Genomic DNA, 15,674 nt, shown 5'->3' on the forward strand with positions numbered 1-15,674 from the left:
CTCAAGTAATCACAAACCACTATTATTGCCTTATCCAAGGAGCTGGAATGCATTGGGGATAAATGCAAAGACCGTAGAGCATATCTCCGTGGTGTTATGCAACTTTACAGGTTACTTATGATGATAAATACAGTAAAGAATCTAGAAATTTCCAAGTGTATTTGGCCCCAGAACTTTCAATTCACATTATATCTATTAACATCCACATATTAGAAATCATGGGTTTTGTGGTTTGATTTCATATAAAATGTAAGGTGTACGAAGGCAAGCACTTTGTCTTGTACCCTACTGTATCTTCGGGCCATAGAAGAGCTGCCTGCACATAATAGGTACTCAATAAATTTATATTCATTGCATAATGGATATGCTTTCCATTAAGCTAATTTGAAAATAGCCTCTGAAAATAATATGCATAGTGACGTGAAACATGGGTTTATATGCTCTGCTAGTGAAAGTGTAAATAGGTTTAATCTTTTAAAAAGCAGCCTAACTTCATGCAGCAAGAGCTTCTAAAGTATATGCCCTCTCACTAAGTTGTGTTGCTTCTGGAAATCTACTTGGATGTTATTCTAAGTATGAAAAAAAAAGTTTGTATTTAAGATGCTCAGGAGATGCAGTATTGTTTAAAATGGGGGAAAAAAAACCCACCTGGAAACCATCTGAATTATGTTCAGATGAATAATTAAGATACAGAATATTCACTTGATGGGTTATTCTGCAGCCATTAATATGCTTATGAAAATTATAGAACTTTTAAATATTCTTATATTATATTGTAAGCACACATTCATAAATCACATATAATTTCTTTTTTCTCTTGTATTAAGGAAAAAGGCAAGAAACTAAATTGTATATAAATTATAATCCATATATGTAACAAAAACAAATGCAAAATAAGGAACTAACACTGAGTGCCACTGTGCCAGGCAATCGCTCTAAATACTTCATATACATATAACGTCTTTATTTTCCTAATAATCTACAAGGCAGGTATTATTATAATACCCATTATAATACTGAAAAAAACTGCTCAAATACTTACACTCAAATATTGGCAACAGCTGCCTCTGAGTGATGAAAAAGACAGTAATTATATTCTCTGCACTTTTCTGCATTCTTACAAGTTTTATGTATGGGGAGAAAACTGCTCTTTAGAAGGGTAAACTAATGAATATTAATCTGTGTTCCTGTAACGGATCTGAACAGGAAAAAAAACTTAATTGACCGCAGGACCCCTTAATTTCAACCAGGGAACTCTGACCCACCCGTGCTCTGCTCGCCAGTTCTCTACTGTACAGAAGAGGAAAATAAGAGTAAGCTCCATTTAGGGTGAAATAGGCTGAAAATCGCTTGTTTTTGTGAATGCAGAGAAACCGGCCAAGGCTAGTGTTGGGTTTTCAGTTTCAATGTCACACTTGCTCAAACCCCAAGATAACCTCGGATAACCACTGTGCTGTACCCAGAATCAAGAATTCAGGCACCGGGAACCTCATATCCCCTCACAGACCAATGGGTTGTTGGGGGTGGAGGGGTGGAGGGGGTGGGTGGAAGGGTGGAGGGGGTGGAGGGTGGAGGGGGTGGAGGGTGGAGGGGGTGGAGGTAGGAGCTGTCACCGCCCAGGCAGGCATTGAGCAGGAAGAGTTGCAGCTGGAGCCCTACAGCTCCTTTCCTTTTATGCAGAGGGAAGAACTGAGCTTGATACATCCTTTGGACGCGGTGGAAATAAGGGATAAAAGATCCTAATGATGCTAGTCATCAATGCGAAATGGGACATATGCGGGGGGGTGGGGGGAGTACCAGACTACCTACGTCTCAGAGCTGTCCTGAGACTCAACATAAAAAATGAAACTATATATGTGGCTTAAATAAACTCTAAAACTCAAATAATTGCATTAAGTAAACTATCAAATAAATCAACCATTAAATAAACCCCAAAAACTCAAGTAATCACAAACCACTATTATGGCCATATCCAAGGAGCTGGAGTGTATTGGGGAATAAATGCAACTTATTTATCTATCTATTTATCTAATGAAAATATTTATCTAATTTATCACTTATCTAAATGGAAATTTAAAATGGAACTATTTATGTGTCTAAATTGATATTTACAATGGAAATATTTATCTAATTTATCTATGTGGAAATTAATTTATTTATTTTAAGATTTTATTTATTTATACATAGACACAGAGTGGGGGGGGCAGAGACACAGGCAGAGGGAGAAGCAGGCTCCATGCAGGGAGCCCCACCTGGGTGGGACTCGATCCCGGGTGTCTAGGATCACACCCCAGGCTGCAGGCGGCGCCAAACCGCTGCGCCACCGGGGCTGCCCCTAAATGGAAATTGAAAACGGAAATATTTATCTAATTTATCTATTTGTCTAGATGGAAATTTGAAAACGAGGGACAACAAATCCACCGTACAGTAAGGATTAGGTGGTAACAAGGATTTCAACTTAAGGCGCTGTCCGAGCTCGGAGCTCAGCGGGTCCAACTCTTAACACTTGTTTCTAAGAACCACAACTCCCAGCTGACGGCGACCCCTGCGCATGCGGCCTGACCACCTGCGCCTACATTTCCCAGAGGGCCGAGCGGCTACGCTGACGCACGCGTGCGCCCTTGAGTTTCTCTGACGCGGGTTTGACCTACAGCCCCCGGAGAAGATGGCCGCCCCAGCGGTGTCCGGGCTGTCCCGGCAGGTGAGCGAGGACGGAGGTCCTGAAAACTAGCGAGAGGATCCCTCTTAGGGCGGAATGTGCCAGAGCCCTAGGAGCCGCGGGGCGAGGCCGCAGCTGGGGAAGCGGCGTCGTGGGGCCCGGCGAGTGGGGGCGAGCGGCCCTGCCGGCGCCCTGCGGGCGGGGGGCGCAGGGGGACGCGCGCCTGACCTTGGGGAGCCCGGAGCACAGCCTCGGGACGCCGCTGAGCTTGAGGAGCAACGCGGGGGCGGGGGGCCTGCCCCGGACGCCGAGGAAAGGACACGCCCCACGCCCCCAGTCCTTTAACTTTGTCGTTGTGCCTAAACCTCTCAGGGGCCCACCAGTAACGCTTCAGGATTATTTGCAAAGCCCATTTTTCACCTTTGTGCAAAGAGAAAGAGACGGAAGCGTTTAAGTGACTCGGCCTTGGCCGCCCAGCCTGTAAGGGGTGCCCAGAGCTGAGATTCGAGCCCGCAGAGTCACACGGAAGATGGAGTCGGAAGGGAAAGCCGTGCTGTTTGTGCTCCATGGCAGCACGGTGCATGTCCCGACGCCTCGCCGCTTGGCCGAGTGTTCATGCTTGATGAAGTATTTGGATCCCCGCAGCCAGTTTTGGTGTAATAACGCTGCAGATTTGAGATATTATGTTAAGGTGACCTGTGCCCTTGCAGATGCTATTTAAACGAGCTCCAGCTCGGTTCCCTGGGAGACCAGATCCCGTGTCTGAGAACTAGGGCTTGGGCTCACGTCAGACGGCTGCAGTGCTCAGAGGATCAGTCTCCGTTTTCTTTTTCCTATAGCATTTGGTTTCTAAGAAGGTGTATCTCTTGCACATCACGCCTGGAAGCCTCCCTTTTTTTTTTTTTTTTTTTTAACTAAAATCCTTCCTCACGGGTGGAAATATAAATGCAAATAATAATAATAATAATAATAATACATGGGTGGTAATATGAATGCAAATAATAATACACGGGTGGTAATATAAAGGCAAATAATCATCATCATCTTGGGGTTTTTTTGAAAGTCATCATCATCTTGGGGTTTTTTGAAAACTGTATTTCAGCCAAATTTGTGTTTTCTCTCTTACACTGATGTGTGGTAGCCTCAGCCTGTTTCTAGCAAAACTGGGGAGTTGGTGGGAAAGCCTATTTCCCAGGCAACTAGGGATGAATCTCAATTGGGGGCAGGGGGGGATTTACCCCAGGTGATAAATAGCAGCTCATGGTAATCTGTGTGATGATACTCGGAAACTAATCATTTGAAATGTTTTATTACTGTTTTAAGGTGCGGTGCTTTAGCACGTCTGTGGCCAGGCCGTTTTCCAAGCTCGTAAGGGTATGTCAGCTTTTGTAATTAATTGTGGAGTAGATGAACGTGTGTGAGTCCAACGGCAATACAGTTAGGGCATAGACGTTTGTATAATTGCCACCTAAACGTTTCTGCGTGATCTGTGGTTTCCAAAAGGTGATATGTGCATGAGTGCAGGGAATGGAATATGTTGAATGTGGGGTGTGCGGCAGGCCCATGCATAACGTTTATGAGAATTTCCTTTTTTTTTTTTTTTAAGATTGTATTTATTTATTCATGAGACACACAGAAAGAGAGGCAGAGACACAGGCAGAGGGAGAAGCAGGCTTCCTGTGGGGAGCCTGATGCAGGACAGGACTCTATCCCAGGACCTGAACCAAAGGTGGATGCTCAACCGCTGAGCCATCCATGCATTCCTCTGAGAACTTCTCAAAACCCCATTACAGTGCTGGAAAGTAACTGGCCTTCCCATTTACAAAAGCGGAAGCCGACTCTGGAAAACTTGCCCAGTGTTACTCAGCCTGGTCTTAGAGCTGGACTAAATCTTTCTCATTCCAGGCCTCAGCTTTCCCACTATGACCAGATAGCACCACCAAGCGTGTTGTAGTCATATATAGGAAAAAGCCTGTAGTTTTTTGTGAAAAATAATTCAGGCACTTACTTAAGTTGTTAGAGCTCTGTTAAACTGAACATTGATGAGGAGGCACTGTAAGGGAAATTTTTTTTTTTTTTTTTTAAGATTTCATTTATGGGACGCCTGGGTGCCTCAGCAATTGAGCGTCTGCCTGTGGCTCAGGGCTTGATCCTGGGGTCCAGGGATCGAGTCCCATATCGGGCTATCTTTGGGGAACCTCCTTCTCCCTCTGCCTGTGCCTCTGCCTCTCTCTCTGTGTCTCTTATCAATAAATATTTTTCTTAAGATTTTATTTGAAACAGAGGGCATGCACGAGCAGAGGGTGGGTGGTGGAGGGGGAGAAGCAGAGTCCCTACTGAGCAGGGAGCCCTATGACGCGGGTCTCATCATGACCTGAGCCAAGGGCAGACGCTAAACTGCCTGAACCACCCAGGCACCCCAGGAGTAATTTATAATGTTACTGTGAAATGTATAAAGATATACTTGTATATGTTTCATTAATACTTTTTTCTTGGCTCTAACGTGCAAAACTGCCTTCTATCAGTGTTTAAAATCTCCAGTACTTGGAACTGATTAGTTACTGAGTTCAAAGGAAGCATGAGTTCATCTCAGAATTAAGGTAATTGACTTACAGTTAGAGCTGAAAGGGACACCCTGTGTCCTCAGCACTTTTAAGATGAAAAATTGGAAGTTCAAAGATTGAGTGACCTGGCCATGGAAACAGCTCTGGTTTATTGGAGAATTGCCATTCAAAATAGCTCTTCGATGACATCTTTAAAGTGTCGTGTGCTATAAATGATGTCATTTTTTAATACAAATGTTTAATTCTTCTGTTGGCAGTATGATATTGTCTTAACTGATTTTCCTTTCCTTTTTCTTCTCTACTCCATCCTTTTTTTAAAGCCACCTGTTCAGATATATGGTATCGAAGGTCGCTATGCCACTGCTCTTTATTCTGCTGCATCGAAACAGAATAAACTGGAACAAGTAGAAAAGGAATTGTTGAGAGTAGCAGTAAGTAGTTTTTTGTTCATTACTTACTAAATTTCGATCGTATGTTTTTTGTTTTGGTTATTTGGCCCTGTAGCCCTAATAAGGTATATCCTGAGAGAAAATGAACTATAAAAAAAGAAAAAACCTGAAATCATGTTGATAGTGATAGTAGTGGGTATTAATATTTTGAACCTATTGTGTGGTAGGTACAGGCAGATACATACCAGGATATTAATATTAGGAACCAAGATTTGGGGCTTAGAGGAGAAATAGAAGTCATCTTTGAAAATCTGTGTTTGTATTTCAGGTATTTTCAAAATAGTTTTTAGAATGTGTTATAACGTGCTTTACTAGGAATTTCTTTTCCTTTTGAAGCCTTTCCTCGGTTTCAATTTTTATTTTATTCCCAAGATGTGAGAGGAAAATGACCAAGCAGAGCATGCTGGGCAGCAAAATTAGGAAAGTCGTATGGGCTCTGTAATGATAATAGAGAACTGATAAAGATCATGAAGCTTACAAGGGAGTCCATTTTAACATTTTTTTTTTAACATAAAAAGAGTAAATTAATTGAATTAACAGAAGTCAACTATGTAACTTAAAGAGGAGAATCTGCTGTAATTTTAACTCCATTTTCTAGTTAACAGGTTCCTGCCCATTTTGTTTACAGCAGAAATTCTTTTTTTTTTTTTCCAAAGATTTTATTTATTCATGAGAGACACAGAGAGAGAGGCAGAGATACAGGCAGAGGGAGAAGCAGGCTCCACGCAGGAAGCCTGATGTGGGACTTAATCCTAGGACTTAGGGATCACACCCTGAGCCGAAGGCAGACACTCAACCATTGAGCCACCCAAGCATCCTGAAATTCTCCTCTTTGAGTTCTAGATTGAAGGTGGAGAGTCTGTACCCTCTCCCAAGAAAGTTTTGCTCTTTTTTGGTTTTATGCTTTCAGAAGTTCTTGTATTTTTAATCCACTTATTTCTAAAGATTTTTTTATCTTACTGTTCAGAAGAGAAAACCCCCACAGGCTAGTCACATAGGATGATACTTACATATTTTGTTCATTTTTCATTGTAAGCTTTTTTATCAGAACTTTTGTCCTAGTGGATAACATTAGCTCTGTATTCCTTTATGTCTGCAGATGATGCTTGCGGTGTTAGTTGGCATATCCACACAGAGCAGGCAGGCTCACACACAGCTCTTTTGGAGCTGATACTTACTGCCCGCTCTTGTCATTTATGCCCATTGTAAACGTGAACAGCAGTGTTCACAGTAGAGAGCGTGACCTGGGTTGTGGTTCTTAGAATGGGGTTTGACTAAAACCTGGAAATCAGTTAACATACAGAGAGATAGAAAGGAAGCAATTACCCGAAGTCTCTATAAAGAATTAGCAGTTTTTTAGAACTGAGAGGAAAGTGTTACACTACACAGATGCCACTACAAAGCTTTCCACTGGATGATGGAGCAGAAAAAAACTAGAAACATGAAATACTGGATTCCCCAAACACCAGAATGCTCTTAATTTGTGTAAGTCAGCAATTTTTAGGGGAAAATGTTGTTTTTATGGAGTCACTTAAATTGAAATTTTAGCCCTAGATGCTAGTATGTGACAAGTAGCCTGGATTAGACTCACAGTTCTGGCCAGGAGCCTGAGAAAAGGGGCTGCCAGTGGTATGTAATTGAATGAAAGGTGCCCAAATGGAAACAGCCATTGGTTCATTGAACTCTGGCCTGATACAGAGGGGAACAAGGTACCAGAAGCTACCTTGGGTCACTGAAAACAGACATTTATGAATTAACAAAATAGAGACCCACGCTGTCACTCCTGGTAGCCAGCTCCCGTCCCAGAATGGCTGAGGCTTCTCTGGAAACACCAGAGGTCTCTCACGGGGCCCTGTAAGAGGCAGGGCAGGGGCAGGACCAGGCTGAGACCTAGAGGCCCCCTCCCAGGGCATGACAAGGAGGCCTCCTTTGCCATCAGAGCCCCTTTTTAGGTCTGCACATGAGTGTTGGCATCACTAGCCTTCTCGTAGTTTGTGAAAATCTAGAGGATTACCCATAATAGATACGTTAACAATATGCAGTTAATTGATTCTTTTGGCTGCTTAATTTTTTAATAATCTCTTGAAAAGCAAAAAGGATTTAAGAAACCTTATAAAGTGTTTTTAAATTTTTTCAAGAAATATATAAGATAAAGGTAGAAAGTATTCTCAAAGGCAATGAAAAGTACTTGATTGTAAACTTCTCTCCATAAGTGCTTGAGTGCTAACTAACGAAATATGTGATTCATGCGAAAGAAGTATGTTGTGGCAGCTAGGATCATTTATGCTTTAAGGAGTTTACGAAATTATTTTTTGGTACTTTCAGCAAATCTTGAAGGAACCTAAAATGGCTGCTTCCATTATGAATCCCTACATAAAGCGTTCCGTGAAAGTGAAAAGCCTAAATGACATGACAGCAAAAGAGAGGTTCTCTCCTATCACATCCAACCTGATCAGTAAGTATTAGACCTTTTCCACTGAAGCTGCTGGAAATCTTGTTATTGGAAATGTCCAAGGATCAGGAGCATCAGCATCACCTGCCTTTTGGCAGTGAAGCGTCTCAGGACTTAGCCAACCTGCTAAGTCGGAATCTTCATCTTAACTAGCTCCCCACATGAATTGTTTGTGCATTAAAGTTTGAGGAGCACTGTCTGAAGGATGTTAGGATGTAAGAAGATAATTGCAGTCAGTACTTTCACCCTACGGAGAAGACCGGTGGGATTCATACCCAGAAAATGGTTTGCAGCCAGGGCTGTACCTCTGTCCTTGAAGACAGGTGGATTCTTTGGTGCATTTGGCTTGACTTTGAAGTCCTATGGTCAACCAGAATACGGGCTCCAAAGCAAACCATCTTTGAATATAGATATATGTTAATTTGGGGATTTGTAGCCAAACACTGGAATCTAACCAGAAATAGGAGAATCCGACCGCAGGCTGCGATGAAGATGCCTGTTGCAGATCTCTGAGACCTCCCCCTACACCCGCCTTACTGATTTAAATGCCTGTCAGTGCTGGTTCTTTTAAACATTGGATATACTTTTTTTTTTTTTTTAAAGATTCTATTTATTCATGAGACACAGAGAGAGGCAGAGACACAGGCAGAGGGAGAGGCAGGCCCCATGCAGGGAGCCCAATGCGGAACTCGATCCCAGGTCTCCAGGATCACGCCCTGGGCTGAAGGCAGGAGCCAAACCACTGAGCCACCCGGGCTGCCCTGGATATACTTTTTAAACAACAAGTTGTATCTCCTTTGTATTCACATTCTTTTTTTTTTTTTTTTTTATTAAGATTTTATTTATTTGTTCATGAGAGACACAGAGAAAGAGAGAGAGGCAAAGACACAGGCAAAGGGAGAAGCAGGCTCCATGCAAGGAGCCCGATGTGGGACTCGATCCCAGGGCTCCAGGATCACACCCTGGGCCGAAGGCAGGCACTCAACCGCTGAGCCACCCAGGCGTCCCGTTTATTCACATTTTTAAAGGATATTGAATATAGTATTTTAAGGCCACAAATCTAAATTTGCTTTAGAGGTGAATATAATACCTTATGGATAACCTGTTTTGAGTGAGTTTCATGGTCCTGAGACGCCTTCACTTCCCCAGATTTGCTTGCTGAGAACGGTCGCTTGAACAATACCCCTGGAGTCATTTCTGCCTTTTCCACCATGATGAGTGTGCACCGTGGAGAAGTGCCGTGCACAGTGACCACCGCGTCTGTAAGTGACCACTTGTTGCCACTATATTTACTTTGATACTCCATGCATCACATTTTGTGTAATGAAAAGAAAAAAACAGGCTGAAATCCAGAAATTGATAAAAGTGGCTTGCCACTTAGGAGGTTTGCTTCAGTTCTTACACAGTTCGACTCTGGGAGGTACCTTCTTGGTGTCCCCCTAACCAGTGACAAATCAGAAGGGCCAGACCGGGTTAAGATGTGTTAGGGAGTAGTGGTTTATGTTCCTTTACAGGTTTGAGTTACTTTGTAAAGGTCTTATTAAGTAGGCTCCTGGTAAAGTGTCTAATCTTTGGTGGTGGAGGACAGGGCACACAGGCCTCTTGATCTTGTTGCATTGTGGAAGTGGGCTGTAATGATGGACACTGCTTTTTTGAAACCTGTATGCCAGGTAGTTTGTAATTCATTATTTTTTTTAACATCAGGATTCCATGGGAGGTAGAATTATTCTTATTTTATAGATGAGGAAACAAACTAAGTTGCTTGCCCAAGGTGACAAAACATGGAATCAGGATTTGAACAAAGGCGTCTCTTTCAGAAGTGCATGTTCCTTAAGAATTAATTTTGTTAATGTCCTAAATACGTGTTTCCTTCCTACTCCAGTTGAGTCGGTCCAGGAGAACGGCCTTTGGGGCTTAATTATCAGGGGATGGTAGATGTGCTTGGTATATGCAGCACCTCACCTCGTCCAGATTAGTATTTCTGGTGTTTACAAGATACTCTGACTCCAAGAGACCACAATTACAAAGAGACATTGTAACACATTACAACATATTTGCAGTTTGTAGCTCAGCAGCTGGTCCCAGGAAGCACATAAGCAGCCGAGAACCATCAGAGCTCAGGCGTTCTCCTGGATGGGAGGGCCCGGGCAAGGCTTCACCTGGCAGTGGCTGCACCATCCCAGAGGCCAGGCCCCGCTCCGCGTCATTCAGAGATCATGAGGACATGGGTTTTTTTTTAAATGGTGCCAATTTTTGTGAAAGTTTTTTAGAAGCAACCGTTGCTAATGCTTTTGATGTTGAAGCTCCTGGGTAAATAAGTTTCCACTGTTTAAAACAAAACAAAAATGTATTATTTGATTAATGACTAAGGGCACGGACTATAGAAATACACTGCTTGTGAATATTGGAGCAAATGGGACCTTAGGTGGGTTTCTTAACTGCTCTGAACATTAGTTCTCTTGTATGAAAAGTGGGCATAAGAACTGCCTGCTGCCCAGTCGTCTAGATTAAAGGAGATGGTGGCTGTGAAGTGCCGGCACCTAGTAGGTGTCTACGTGGAAAGTGTGCACATACTTCAGAGTTCTCTAACCTCAGAAGCTCAGCAAATAGTGTTTTAATCAAACATTGGTAGACTTGGGGTGCCTGGGTGTTTCCATCGATTAAGCATCCAACTCTTGATTTCAGCTCCGGTCATGATCTCAGGGTCATGGGATTGAGCCCCTGCCTCAGTCAGGCTCCACATTAAGCAGGAGTCTGCTTGTCCCTCTCCTTTTGCTCCTCCCCCTGCCTGTTCTCTCTCAAATAAATAAAATCTTAAAAAATAAAACATTTATACACTTTCACAGCACCCCTCATGTGCCCCCAAGAAGCACTGTTAGATCTTTGCAAAGATGGAAAGCTTTTCTGCTAGCTCTTGGACTCCTGAATGTGGGGCTGGGGCGCTAGGATTTGTGACAGGTTGGAGGCCTCTCCTTCAGCCTTATGCATTCTCCCCTCACCAGGAATGAGACTGGGTCACGAGGGGAGAACACAGGCTGGAAGTCCAGTGCTGTACCCCAGTAGGGTACAGAGCTGTGCCTCCAGAGCTCCTGCCAGCCCTGAGTCTTAAAGATTGTAGGACTGGGTTAAACTGCAGCTTTCCATCCGGGGAAATAGCCCATCCCATGCCCACAGGGCTGCCCGGAGAAGCAGCCTGTGTCATCAAGCATCACTGACTTCAGGTTTCCCCTTACTCGTGTCTGTGGTACCGCTCGTACCGGGGAGCAGAGACACGGAGGCAAGTGGCACTTCCGGCCATAAGTGAGCCTCCCAGTGTGCGCTCAGAGTTGTTCTTGTGGGGCAGAGCCTTGGCTCGCTCCCCAAACAGCAGGGGTGAGTGGCTGCTGCCGGGCAGCTCCAGAATGGCTCCCCAGTGACCCCACACAGGCACTCATGAGGCCTATCATCATCGTGACGGGTGCCAGGGATGTTTCTTCCTTTTGTTTTACTATGGAAAGTGTCTGCTGTGCCTTATCTAAGTTTAAAGGATGATTTTGTCCTTTTCTAGCCTTTGGATGAAGCCACTCTTACTGAACTAAAAACGGTCCTGAAGAGCTTCCTAAGCAAAGGCCAAGTATTGAAATTGGAAGTTAAGGTGGGTCTCTATGTCTGATGTGCCTCCCCAGCTCGTTTGACTCCGTCGAATAGCTGGAGGAAGTGAAAAATTAAACCTGATGACATACTACATTGCTTATAATAGAAATTTTATATTTTCAACTTAAATGATTATGGACTCCGTTCACAATTTGACTTCTGCTTTTCTCTAGATATAACACCTTACTTTGTGCAACATGCAGACTTTTCAAAGCTTTTCATCTTTCTGTTTGATCAATGAAATGCCAACACTTTTTCACATTTCCAACCTATTTTCTTTCCTAGGTTGATCCGTCAATCATGGGGGGAATGATTGTCCGTATTGGAGAGAAATATGCTGATATGTCTGCAAGAACCAAGATTCAGAAGCTGAGCAGGGCCATGCGGGAGGTTTTCTGAAAGTATTGATTATCTGTCAGTGAAACCTCCTAAAACTTGGAGCAACAATAAAATGCTTCCTGAACAGAATGTCCTGTTTATCTTTTTTGAAGTGGAAATACAGGGAGCCTTAGTTTATATCTTTCCTTCAGAATCCCCCCTAGTTGGAAGGTTAAAAGGCCCATTGGTTGGAGATTTTAGTTTGTGTAGCTTATTCTTAGGAATTTATGGAAGCTTGTGATAGTAGGAAAAACATTTAACGTCTATTGAGGCCTTCTGTGCCAGGCACAATTAGGTCCTTAACGTATCGTATCTTACCTCTCTGGTCCTTGGCCTCCGAGCCCGGAGCCTGGGGTGCTGACCTGCAGGTGAAGTTAAGACCCCAGCAAACCAGGCCAGTTACCATCCTGGAGTTTCCGCAGTTAATGCCCATGTCCCGCAATAATACTGCAAGTGGTCCTCCGAGCCCCCAGAATCTGTGCCGACCAGGGCTCTGGCAGCTGCCCCGTGCTCTCCTTCCTGCTTCTTTCCGCTTCTCCTGTGTGTGGACCAACGGCTGTTGCTGTGCCCTCAGGTCCCACATCTGCCAGGTGGATGGGGTCTGTATAGGGTGCTTCACGCACAGCCAGCTGGTGCTCATCTGATTATTCTAGCAAGTATTTAACTCTTGTGCATCTCCTTTTGACCCCAGAGTGATTTGTCTGTGAGACACAGTGTTCTATGAAATATAAAGGCACTAGTGCTTTCTGTAAAAGTTCTTAGATTCTGGCCAAAAAGATGTCTTCGTTCTAGAATCTACCGGAAGAATGCCATTAATGCGCTAACAGGTATTCATTCCCTCAATCCCACTGAGGGCAGAGGGCCAGAGAAGGGCTGTGCACTCCGCCCGGGAAGCCAGCAGAATAGCGATCCCAACCCCTGTGAATGTCCTCAACCAAGGACTAGCCCAGAGTTTCAGCCCAGAGTAGGAAATCGGGACGTTCTGCCCCCTGGAAGCAGCTGTTCAGCATGGCGACCCTGGTCACTGAAGTCACGGCTCAAGCTAAACTTCTTGCCTGTTGGTCTTGGCGATTCTCAAAGGCCTTTCCAGCCAACCAGCAGGCGGGGTGACGGGTGTTAGCAGAGTCCCGTTTTCACAGGCTGGGACCAGACCCAAAGGCAGCAACACTTCTGCTTCTCTGATGATCATAGTTAACCCAAAAGGGTTGCCCCAAGGGGTTCCTCCGAGACTTACCTGTTCATATGCAGCCATCACACTTCGGGTTGTGAAGTGTGTCCTGACAAACTAGAACCTGTCGAGTACCAGGAACGGGCCAGGCACAGCGATTTTCACTGCCTACCCCACCAGAAAGTTCCATAAAGGAGGAGATAGGACACCATGTACGGTGAGGCTCATGATGTAGACTTTGGCTGCTCTGTGCCCTGGGACAGTAGCCTGGTGGTCAGGGACGTATCCGGGCCACCCAGGGGGTGTGCATGCAAGCCTGCTCTGCTGCTTCCAAGCTACGGGCCACCCCAGCCTCTCCAAGGCTTGGTTTCCAACCCGTAGATGGGAGTGATCACGCCCACTTCCAGGGTAGCTGCAAGACGGAAGCAGAACTATGAAGAGTTTAGCAGAAGGCCTCAGAGATGTAAAGATGTCAGTAAATGCTAATCCTGGCTCCAGGACCCACTTCCCTGGGTCATCTGACCCTGAAGATGAGTTGACTGCACACAGCTCTCACCTGACACGTGGTCACAAGACAAAGTCCACCTGGTACTGCTGTGAAGGTGTCTGTCCTCAAGGGCTTGTCCAGAGCTCCTGGTTCCTAACGGATCATTAGGATGACTCCCACTCCATCGGTCCTCCAGGGCGGCCTCTCCCTAGAAAAATACCCTTGACCCTGGCATAACCGCCCACCCTGCTCCCCTGCCCCATATAGGCTGCAGCTCTCGAAGCCACTTCATAGATCTCACTGTTTATAACAACCTCGTGATACAGGTGGGATAGACAGCACCCTATTTTCAAATGAGGAAAGAGCCTGAGGGGCTCTGGGGTGGGCTCCACATCACATGCTGGTGGATCAAGCCCCCGAGCCTGGGTCTCTCACCCCCCATTTCGTGCTGGTCCACACGTCACTGACTACACCCTGGCACATGGCCTTCCATCGCTGGAGCCAACAGGCAAAGCTAATCTTAGTTGAGTCCCTAAGATGCTCTTGATTCACCCCTCAATCCAGGTCAGATCTTCCTTATACCTTCCCTCCTATTGGCCTTCTAGAGAAAAAAGTTCTCCAGACACCAGCTGCCTGATTTTTGGTCACGCTCCAAGAGAGTTTGGACAGCAAACCGATTCCCTTCCTAGGGAATACCCCTGGGTGGGCAGAGGCAGGATGACTGCAGCTCCGAAGCCCTGCAGGGACATGGTGTGGCCCAGGGCCATCCTGCACCCTGGTGCTGGGACCAGCATGCCCTCCAGCTGGCACGACGCTGCCCTCCTGACCATCAGCTTGTCTGAAACTCTGGCTTCCTCCTGGCAAACCAGCTACCTAATCACCTGACAGCTGAGAGACACCACTTCAGGGCCTCTTGGTAGTTTCCCAGGAGCCAGGAGTGCCCAGACTGCTGGTTGGCCCCAATATCTGGTCACCAAACTTCTAGCTGGGCCTAGCTGGGGACTACATTTACCAGTGTCCCTGGCAGTCCCTGACCAGGACGTGAAGGTCCAGCAGACAAGCAAGGGGAGGAAACGATGTGTGGGTCTTCCTGGGTAGACCTCAGAGGAACCAGCACACAGGGACCTCAGGAGGTCCCCTTTCCCTCTGGCTACCTGCAGATGACAAAGTGGGACTGGAGCAACCACACCCCAAGGGAGAGCCAAGTGACTTCAGGACCAGGCCACCCTGGTCGGCCAGACCTCGGACCTCTGGGCTGTTAAGACAGAGAAATAAACTTCTCTCTTTGAAGCCACAGGGTGTTGGGTCTCAGTGCCAGCAGCTGAGTCTGTGACCTGACCAGTACCCCAGGTCCCCCAAGCCCTGTCTGCCTTCGTCCTGCCTTGCCTCCCGACTGCAGCCAGCCCAGCACCGCACTAGACAGAGCATGACACACGTAAAACACTATAAAACCACAAGCTTCTAAGGTGACAGCTCACGGACAAAATATCTCTGGGAGAACCTTTTGCTGTAGCACTGCCCAAATCCTTCAGATCAAACCCAACAACCTTCCTGTGGGTTAAACACATAGAAACAGGGGAAATGATGAAATGCTTTCAAATACTGCCCTGTGTGATCATCAGACCATCCGTGGGGTGCTCTACCCACAGATCTGTGTACAATGGTATTCAAACGAGGGGAAAAAATTGTAAAGCCACCTAAAGATGTAACTATCCAAGGCTGTTTAAATAAATTAGGATGCGTTCAGACAATGAGATACTATGCAGTCCTTAAAAATCAAGTTGTGAAAAAAAATATGTATATAGCTGATGTAAAAGAAAGCAATCAATAAAATATTAGTGAAAAGATTTAAATTGTGTAATTGAATGTTGCCTTGCATAAGGG

The 15,674-nt window shown here is 45.2% G+C and overlaps 1 protein-coding gene across 2 annotated transcripts; it reads left to right on the top strand.

Annotated features, from left to right (window-relative positions):
• The first annotated feature begins 2,574 nt into the window (after window positions 1-2,574).
• Window positions 2,575-12,225, top strand: ATP5PO (ATP synthase peripheral stalk subunit OSCP). Of its 2 annotated transcripts, none has more exons than XM_025985156.2 (7): window positions 2,575-2,701; window positions 3,983-4,033; window positions 5,544-5,654; window positions 7,998-8,127; window positions 9,274-9,386; window positions 11,672-11,758; window positions 12,043-12,225. In XM_025985156.2, exons 1-7 carry the CDS (start codon window positions 2,666-2,668, stop codon window positions 12,154-12,156), a joined length of 642 nt encoding a protein of 213 aa, XP_025840941.2. In that variant the 5' UTR covers window positions 2,575-2,665; the 3' UTR covers window positions 12,157-12,225. The 2 variants fall into 2 exon arrangements, with proteins under 2 accessions (XP_025840941.2, XP_072596861.1); XM_072740760.1 differs by lacking the exon at window positions 2,575-2,701 and adding an exon at window positions 2,897-3,350.
• The last annotated feature ends 3,449 nt before the right edge of the window (window positions 12,226-15,674 follow it).

Source organism: Vulpes vulpes, chromosome 15, assembly GCF_048418805.1.
Source record: "Vulpes vulpes isolate BD-2025 chromosome 15, VulVul3, whole genome shotgun sequence".
Classification (NCBI taxonomy): Eukaryota; Metazoa; Chordata; class Mammalia; order Carnivora; family Canidae; genus Vulpes; species Vulpes vulpes.

Excerpts from the sequence above, each read along its gene's own strand:
- ATP5PO (XM_072740760.1), top strand. The coding sequence starts at position 3,189 with ATGGAGTCGGAAGGGAAAGCCGTGCTGTTTGTGCTCCATGGCAGCACG. Across the intron at positions 8,128-9,273 it reads TATCACATCCAACCTGATCA|ATTTGCTTGCTGAGAACGGT; the intron begins GTAAGTATTAGA and ends TCACTTCCCCAG. Across the intron at positions 11,759-12,042 it reads TATTGAAATTGGAAGTTAAG|GTTGATCCGTCAATCATGGG; the intron begins GTGGGTCTCTAT and ends TTTCTTTCCTAG.